This window comes from Zootoca vivipara, chromosome 2 (genome assembly GCF_963506605.1).
Source record: "Zootoca vivipara chromosome 2, rZooViv1.1, whole genome shotgun sequence".
NCBI classification, from domain to species: domain Eukaryota; kingdom Metazoa; phylum Chordata; class Lepidosauria; order Squamata; family Lacertidae; genus Zootoca; species Zootoca vivipara.
Genome location: NC_083277.1, coordinates 45,443,630 through 45,453,413, shown reverse-complemented (window position 1 = coordinate 45,453,413; position 9,784 = coordinate 45,443,630). Strand labels below are relative to the sequence as shown.

The window sequence follows — 9,784 nt, the reverse complement described above, 5'->3', positions numbered from 1 at the left end:
TGAAGCCTCCTCTGCATCTTCAGTTCCCCAAAGAAGCACAGACACTGGTTGGGGGCCAAGACCCCTGGAATCCCATGGACGAGTGGCCTGTTACACTATAATTGGTGTGCATAGATTTGATCCTGCAGAGCTGGTTCTACGCCACTCTCTCACCCCAGCACAGCCAGGTTTAGGGCAGTGAGGGCAATTCTCCTGCACAGGATATAATAAAATTAGTAGTAGTACCGTAGCAGTAGTAGTAGTAGTACCTATTCAAAGTTGGGGGGGGCACACCAAATTTTGTCCTTGCTCAGGGCAACACATTACCAAAGTCTGCCCCCCCCCCCCCGCCTCCAACAACTTCCCATCTTCAACCTTTAAATTTGAGGATGGAAGGTGGGAGTGAATTTGTAGGTATGAGGTTTATGTTCCATTTTACTCTCAACAACTGGACAGTCCTCAGATTTGCTTAATGCTATTTCTCAATGCCATGTACCAGTAGATATCTGTGCTTAATTTGAAAGCTCTTTCCCCCGAACCTTCCGTTTAAACTGGGGGTGAGGCTACACTTGTGATTATGGGAGGGATGTCATTGCGCTGGTAGTACGGGTTTTCCGTAAACAGTTGGTGGGGAGGGAGAACCCCACACTCTCCAATCAGGACCCTGTTTCCCCAAGTGTTGTTGAGTGTGGGCTTCTCCTCCTCTTCCCAGTTGTTAATGGGGCCTAGTCTTTTCTTTTTCTATTAACTCCCATTGGGAAAGGGCAATCTCCCCATAAACTTGCATGCAGAAGGGAGAAGATGCTGTATCTCAAAAACAGCTGGGGTGGGCTTTTCTTCCCCATACGAGTTAAAGTAGAGATCACACTCTCCATTAACGAGTAGAGATCGCACTCTCCATTAACTTGCATTAACTGTCAGTGCACATAGGTTTTCTTAAGGTGTATTTTCAAGCACCACCTGATCCCCACGTGGCTTAAGGCCCGCCTCCTTTTTAATGCCCTTTGCATGCATTATAAGTAAGGCTGGTGCCGTGCTGTGCCCCATGAGCGGCGATTCATTCGTGCAAAACAGCAGTACAGCAATACCTCTACCACAAATGAAAGGGGCTTCATGTGGACCATACCTTACCTTTTCTGTATCGGTTCAGCCAATGAGTCATTTCCGCTTTGAATTTCCCATCTAGAAGTATAATATGTTATAAGCATCCCTGTAGCTTCCCCCTCACTGTTCATCACTGTCTTCAAGTTCCTATGGAAGAGCCATTTGATGAGCAAAAACCCATCACAAACACTTCCCCTCCCGTGGTTTCCAGCAATTGGTTTTCTGTTCCCATCATGGCTGTCCAGGTGCCCAAGAGAAGCCTACAAGCAGAGCCTGGACACAGCAGCACTCTCCCCTTCTGCTGTTTCCAGCAACTGGTGTTCAGAAGTACGGTGCCTCCAGCAGTGAAGGGAGAACATATCCATCGGGGTTAGGAGCCACTGATAATCTCTTCCTTCACAAATTTGTCTAATCCTCTTTTAAAGCCATCCAAGATGGTGCCCAGCAATGTCTCCAAAGTTTAATTATGCAGTGTGTGAATAAATAAATAAATACCTACTAGTACTTTTCTCTGTACTGGTATTTGCATCCCTGAGCCCCCTAAATGAGTCCAGTTGAACACAGATAACATAATGCCTGAATTATTTTGAGCATCTGATGAAAGCTTCTGTTCATCAAAGGCTTTCAAGGGTTTGAGTTTATGAATAAGCTTTCCTTCTGTCCGAAGTGATTGCAGCTTTTCGTCTGATGTTTTAGTTTTGATTTTTGCCTTCAAACTGTTCTTTTATTTTAATTGTATGCCAACTGCCTTGGTAAAGGTAAAGGACCCCTGGACGGTTAGGTCCAGTCAAAGGCGATTATGGAGTGTGGTGCTCATCAGGCATGTGTCCACAGACAGCTTTCCAGGTCATGTGGCCAGCATGACTAAACCGCTTCTGGTGCAACAGAACACCGTGACGGAAACCAGAGCGCACGGAAACACCGTTTACTTCCCACCACAGCAGTACTTATTTATCTACTTGCAATGGCATGCTTTCGAACTGCTAGGTTGGCAGGAGCTGGGACAGAGCAATGGGAGCTCACCCCGTTGCAAGGATTCAAACCGCCAACCTTCTGAACGGCAAGCTCAAGAAGCTCTGTGGTTTAGACCACAGCGCCACCCGCGTCCCCAACTGCCTTGGACAGCCATATGTGGGAAAGGCAGGATAGAAATCTTTTCAGTAAATGGATACCTTTAATATGGGCTCGCTGAGGTATGAGAAACTAAAAATAAAAGTTAGAAGCAGAAGGTTTCCTCGGAATCTGAACAATGAAATCACATCTAAATTTGACAATATTTTTTTCTTAATTAAAAATCTTTATTGTAATCCCCTCATATTTATTGTGAAAAAATACATTTTATGCGTTATCTGATATGCTTATAAAAACGGAGGATAAAAGTAAATTAGCGGTCATGTGCATTTGTCCTTGTTGCTGTCAAAAACCTTCACAGGCAGCAAAAGTACAAACTGTTAAGAACAGAGATACAGAAACATAGACCAGATATACGTGTTTCGTTGCTTTCATGATAGGATCACCTTCTTTTTGGGAAAGCAAATTGCAGAAATGGCTTGCTGTTAAATTCTGAGATGTTACCGTTTAATTTAAAAACAAACAAAAAAACAGAATGCATTTTCAAATAACATTTGTCAGATCTGTTAAATCTGTCGATATTTTGACATTTATTGTAACTGATACGTGGGAACAATGCAGTGATTCATTTCTATACAGTGTTTTAAGGCACATTCACAGCAGGTATCTCCATTTGGCTTTGGTCCAGCAAATCCTTTGTTGCGCTTATGAGACTGCCTATCCAGGTAAATGAGTATCCGTTGTCCCCTGCGGGTCCTTTTCATGCCCATAGACCTCGACAACATGTATCGTACTTATGGTATGTATGGCAACGTTATGGCCCGGTCCCAGCTGTCTACCGAGTGCACTGCTGGGTTTGGCTGGCTTGCTGTGTAAATCGTTTTCTCCAAAACAGCTGGTCTCTGTGATGCCTCCAGCCCTTTCTTCATGGAAGCTGGAAAAGAGAAGAAACTTTAAAAAAACAAAAAACAAAAAAACTATAGCCTTGATATAGTATTGTCATTGGATTTATTTTTTTCTCTGCAGTAAAGAACTTGTCAATAAATAGCACAGCAGATGAAAATCTGGAATACCCAATAAATAGAGCACGCCTCCCCCAGGTCTGCCAACCAAGGCCTGTCGTCTTGTACCACAAGACAGGGCTTTCACTGTGGTGGTGCCTGCTCTGGTTGTCCCTCCCTCATACCTGCCAAGTTCCAGCCTGAGAAATAAGGGACTGGACCGGAAGTAGCAGACCGGAAGTAGCGCTGCCGCCATTTTGGAACTGGGCGGAGCATGCTCAGAAGCGACTTTTGATGCTGCTCTGCCCTGTTCCAAAATGGCCGCCGCACCAGAAGTCCGCCAAAATAAACCGGGGAAAAACAAAAAAATCCATTTTTTCGGCTGGGGGCAGCTGGAAAAACGGGGGTTTCCCGGAGAGTACGGGAGACTTGGCAGCTATGCCCTCCCTTGGGAGGTTCGGTTACCTCCCTCACTGTTTAGATTTGCTTATCATATCTCTATCTATACATCATTTTTATTAAGTTTTCTGTTTTTCAATTTAAAATACTCATTTTACATCCTTAAGATGTCAATGACTTCCCTTCTTCTCTTTCCATAGTTCATTTTACATATCATAAATCCCTGAATATTTTACAAAAACTGTACTATTCAGTATTCCATTATTGCATCCATCAAAACTTGTTCACAACGTTGAATTGACCTTAATGCTGCCAGCGTTTTCAGCTGTATACATTTATTTCACATATATTCCATAAACGTTTTCCAATCTTCTTTAAATGTACGGTATGTTCTTGTTCTCTTATTCTATGTTAAGTCTGCAAGTTGTCTGTCAACTTAAGTTGCCATTCTTCTTTAGCTGGGACGTCACTCGTTTTCCATTTTCGGGCTAACAAAATATGGGCTGCAGTAGTAGATAGATACTTTATTGTCATTGTACATAGTACAATGAAATTGAATGCCATCCCATAAAAAACTAAGCAAAAACACAATTATACATTTATTTATAACATTCCTAGATCTTGTATTTCCACCTTGTGGAGTCTTCCTAAATCAGGTCTGGGGGCCCTTTTTCAGTCTGAGGCCTTATTCAGTTCTGGGCATCTGGTTGGGGCGGGGAACCACACCCCTGTATCCTTCAAACAGAATGGGTTCCGACAGTCTGTTTGACTTCTGAAACATTTGGAAACCAAAGAGCGTCCTGCAGCCAATTGGAAATTGCACCGGAAGTTCGGCTTCCGAGGCAAAGTTCTCAAACTAGAACACCTGCTTCCGGGTTCGAGTTCCAAGTTGTTTGTGAACTAAGCTGTTCAAAAACCAAGATACGACTGTACTAGATAAATACAAGTCTTTAATAATAATAATAATAATAATAATAATAATAATAATAATAATGGGTGTGTCGTGTAGGCTACTGGAACCATATTAGAGATCCCTGAAGCTATTTCTCAGAAGAGTCACCCACATTTTTCTTATATTAGCTTAGCACAGCCAAAGAGGAAATCAATATATTTCAACAGGAAGTACTGTAAAGGTGTGCAGATTGCTTTAACAACTGCCATTCAAGGGCAACACGTTGTAAAATACACGGTTCAAAAGCAAGTACTTTGAGAAGCCGCAGAAAAATCAAAGGATAAAGATTTTCCAATCAAACGTTGGAAACCGAAATCCAACAAAATGTTATTGACCTAATTTTTGACTTACAGGAATCAGCTTTGGAGGAGGGGGAAGGCTACAGCAGTTACAGGTAACATTTTCCTTTATCCCGTATGTTGTCAACGGCACGTGCTTCCCCTATTGTGTCATATACAGAATTCAATTTTCTTGAGGTAATAATACAAGTGGTTGCAGGTCAAAAGCCAAAGTGATATAACAAGAAGGGAGGAAAGGAGGCAGGAAGATAAAGATTACTTCAGGGAAAAGGTGTGGTTGCTTGCTGCATTTATATCTGATTGCTAGATACCAGGTGACACATAAAAACTACTTTTATTTTCAATGTCTCTGTCAGGAGTAGAGTTTTTTTAAAAAGGGGGGGGAACCCAGACAGAAGCATTTTTATATAAAAAAAGTTACGTTCTCTTTACACTAAAGTTGCTTTCCAACTTCTATAATTGACCCCAAAGTGATAGTGTTCTCTGAAGCTGTATGTCGGAGTGTTCAAGAGTCTTTTGGAGAGTGTCAAAGAAAACAAATGATATCTGGATAAATGATGCCCTTTTCAAATGCCACCAAGGACTAGATATGAAACCCCTAGATATGATAAATTCAAATTGACTCAAATAACAACGATCTGACTCCGTATGATTTGTTCACTGCAGGTGGGAGAGGAGGGCGATAGGAACGTGTTTTCACAAATTTTGACCCCACCACATACACACAGAATCTTGTTTCCCTCAGCCATATCATTGGTTCCTTTTATTGTCAACTCTTTATAGCAATCGCAACTTAATGTACAATTATATTACCGGTATATGCACTTGCATTCTGTTGAAATCAAGGCCATTTCTGCACATCTAACTCGGTGCCCGGTTCTGCTCAGTGTCTAAAGGAAATTGCCTGGACAAATTTTCCACTTGCATCAGCATTAGGGTGATGACTTTTTTACAACTTCATTTCCCTGTATCATAATTTGATGAGCTTTCATTAAAGATTAGATAAAATCTTACTTTCAAAGAGATTTGATAAAAAACCTCATGCACAAAATGATTTTAATTTTTTTATTTATCAGTCACTGATATTATTTACTATTTATTTTTGAAGTCACTTTAAGCAGATATAAAATTGAACCCAAGCTTTAGAGTCACATATATACAACATTATACAGTATAGGGTCATCAAACACACAAGGAAGCTTTTTTTAGCTGCAGTAACAGTATAGATGCCACTAGAGGACGATGTTTTGCTACCTCTCCTGTAGGTTCTTTTCCCAGCATGTCCGGCGGGGTCTGCTGGCTGAGTTTTGAGGTCCTAAAAAGGGGCTTTTACCGTGCGCAGGCGTGACATTTGTATACCCTATGTTGCTAAGAACACTACCCATTGTGGAATGTGGTGTTGTGTCCAAATTTGATACGAAATATATAAAGGTAAAGGTAAAGGGACCCCTGACCATTAGGTCCAGTCGTGACCGACTCTGGGGTTGCGCGCTCATCTCGCATTATTGGCCGAGGGAGCCGGCGTATAGCTTCCAGGTCATGTGGCCAGCATGACAAAGCCGCTTCTGGCAAACCAGAGCAGCACATGGAAACGCCGTTTACCTTCACGCTGTAGCGGTTCCTATTTATCTACTTGCATTTTGACGTGCTTTCGAACTGCTAGGTTGGCAGGAGCTGGGACCAAGCAACAGGAGCTCACCCCGTCACAGGGATTCGAACCGCCGACCTTCTGATCAGCAAGCCCTAGGCTCAGTGGTTTAACCACAGCGCCACGAAATATATAGAGAATTGTTAATACAATTTTATGAAATGGTAAAACGGCATACAAAAAAAATTAAAACAGTTTGTGCGTAACCTTTTTAAATATTTCAATGGAATATACCTCATTTTAGTCATTAATAGGCAAAGGTTCATCCATTTGTGCTACAGGAAATAATTTTTGAGGGGAAAAAATGAAAAAGTCATCACCCTAATCAGCATATAAAATCCTAGTAACAATTTCACCTGTTAGAGGTCTACAGACTCCACTGTCATCATAGGCCATTATTCTGCTGCAGAGCAACTAATTGTGCATTAATGTTGCACATTACTATGGTACACAAGTTGCACATCCCTACTGGAAATAAAAAGGAAATGTCTCCACTGTGCTTGAAGGGGTATAAGGCTCATGGGATTAATGGCACATGTAGAGGGAATATGAACATGTGATAAGATTTGGGGGCAACATGAGCGAGATCATGAAATATATCTGATTCTGTGTTTGAACCTATTTCCTATTGGCTGCAGTGGTTTGAATCTTAAGAGTGTTTTGATTCTGAAGTGGGGATGTTATTGTTCTATTATGTTTATATTTTGTGAATGGTTGTGGTATTGTTTAATGGAAGCGCAGTATGGACATTTTTGAAATAACAATAATAAATGAATAAATGTTAACGTTATTTTCCAAGGACCATAAATATATTCTTTGTAAAGACCAGATAATCTTCGGAGGGAGGAGTCACCACTCACTTAGAAGGCAGACTGGAGGGACTCATATGCCAGCTCTTTAAAGAGAGATCCATGTATGGGATATTGTGAAATACGGTATTGCCACACCTGGTGACTTTGATAAAACATGGCATCCCTTTATCTTCCATCAGGAGGATGGTTTCTGTGTTCATAGACCACCACAAGCTTGGATACTTGTATGAAAAGGAATTTTTAAAAATGCCCATGTACACTACAAGGGTGGAACTGCTATATGTGATGTATTATTTGCACTCTTTGGCCACTTCTATCTGATTGATCATTGTTCATTCTTCTTAACACTTTGATAAGTCTATTTGGTTTTTGAAAATGAATTTCTCCAATTCATTAGTGTTCTGATGAGAATCCACATGAACACCCGTATCAGCAAATGCATGCAGAAGGTTGCATTCATAAGCAGATCTGTCTTGCTGGATCAGCGGGAGGCTGTCTTAATTTTGTTGTTGTGTGCAGCTTTGATCTCAGTTTGCATCCCTCCATTCATTATAAAACAGATAGGAAAAGACAAGTGATCACCAGTTGAGTTCAGAAGAATCAACTTAATTTCCCCTTTGTGTTGTTTCTAATGACAATAATGTGAACAGGACTTGCAATAAGACTCCAGCACTGTAAGACATAACAAGTATGCTCTTCTGTTTCCTGATTGACATTGGAAATTGCTTTGCACGGGAATTTCTTCTGAAAGGTGGTGGGTAGAAATCTTCGCTTGTGTTATAATGCACAACATTTGGGTGGGAATAATGCAGCTGTTGTGGAAACAATAATGGCTTGTATATGACAAAGCATACAGAGTTTGCAACAGGATTTTATAACATAATTTCATGGTTATATGACTAAAATTTACCTTAATCAAAGGGTTTGGGAAGAGTATACCAAAAGCTCTATTTATTTTGAGCTTTTATCCTGTATTTTTATCTTGTGAACCACCCTGAGATATTTGGGTGAAGGGCGGTATATAAATTTAATGAATAATAAAAATAATAATAGTAATATCCAGAGTTCAAATCATCCAGATTTCACTAGGTGATGGCGCAGCCAAAAGAATCTCTCCAGCAACTCACAGGGGCAGATGCTCATCCAGATTATGGAGTCCCAAGCCATTTGGGCCTTTATAGACTAACACAAGCACCTTGAATTAGGTTCAGTACAAGCAGCCGGTGCAGATTTTTCAAGCGCAGTGTTCTATGGTCTCATGCAGCTGTGCTGGTCAGCAATCTCTCAGCTGCATTTTGCACTACCTGCAATTTCTGAACCCTGCTCAAAAGCAGGATCGCAATGCCATAGTCAACCCTGGCACGTGGATTACTGTACTAAGGTATCCCTGTCCCTGAACATCCAGAACTAGTAAACCAGCCAAACTGGGAAACAGATGCTCTATGCCACCACACCCATGAGCCTCCAGCAACAAGGTTCAAGGAAGAACCCCAGACTTCATCCAAATCTCAGACCTGATCTACAACACCTCCAACACCAACTTCAGTTTATTGGCCCTCATCCAATTCATTGACACCCCAAACTCTGACTTAGCACCTGAGCAGCGTCTCCTGACTCTTACGGAAAAGGGAGCTGGAGCTGGATGTTATCAGCATACCAATGACACTTCATCCCCAGTCCCTTGATAATCACTTCAAATGGCTTCATAACTATCATAAATAACACGAGGGGCAAGCTGGATCCCTGCGAGACCCCTCAGCACAATTGCCAGGGGGCTGAGTAAAAGTCCCCCAAAGCTACTCTTTGGAATTGGTCATGGAGCTAGCGGCAGAATGGCCAGAATCTCATGTCTCCGGATTCCCAGCCCACAGAGCCGACCCAAGAAGATAGCATGATATTGAAGTCTGTTGCAAGATGAGGGGAATTAGCAGGGGCACACTCTCTATGTCCTTCTCCCAATACAGACAGATCATCAGTCAGGATGACCAAGCTGTTTCATGCCAAAACCAAGATTGAAAAGCATCCAGCTAATTGGCCTCCTCTAAGTATGCCTGGTGGGACGCAGGTGGCGCTGTGGGTTAAACCACTGAGCCTAGGGCTTGCCGATCAGAAGGTTGGCGGTTTGAATCCCTGCAACGGGGTGAGCTCCCGTTGCGTGGTCCCTGCTCCTGCCAACCTAGCAGTTCGAAAACATATCAAAGTGCAAGTAGATAAATAGGAACCGCTACAGCAGGAAGGTAGAGGGCGTGTCTGTGCGCTGCTCTGGTTTGCCAGAAGCGGCTTTGTCATGCTGGCCAGATGACCTGGAAGCAGTACACCGGCTCCCTCGACCAATAATGTGAGATGAGCGCCGCAACCCCAGAGTCGGTCACGACTGGACCTAATGGTCAGGGGTCCCTTTACCTTTGCCCTTTAAGTATGCCTGGCACTGAACAGCCACCACCCTTTGGAGTTTTGGGCCTTCAAAGGGGATATGAAGGCTGGATAGCTCAGCTGGTGAGAGCATGAGTAACTGGGTG

General features: G+C 42.4%; 1 protein-coding gene across 1 annotated transcript in view; it reads right to left on the bottom strand.

Moving 5' to 3' along the window:
* Nucleotides 1-2,400: 2,400 nt before the first annotated feature.
* SUSD3 (sushi domain containing 3) overlaps nt 2,401-9,784 on the bottom strand; it is a 55,104-nt gene continuing 47,720 nt past the window's right edge. Inside the window, exon 5 of the mRNA XM_035106317.2 lies at nt 2,401-3,088. Within this exon, the coding sequence (XP_034962208.2) occupies nt 2,872-3,088 (217 nt within the window). The 3' untranslated portion in view covers nt 2,401-2,871. The remainder of the gene's footprint in view (nt 3,089-9,784) is intronic.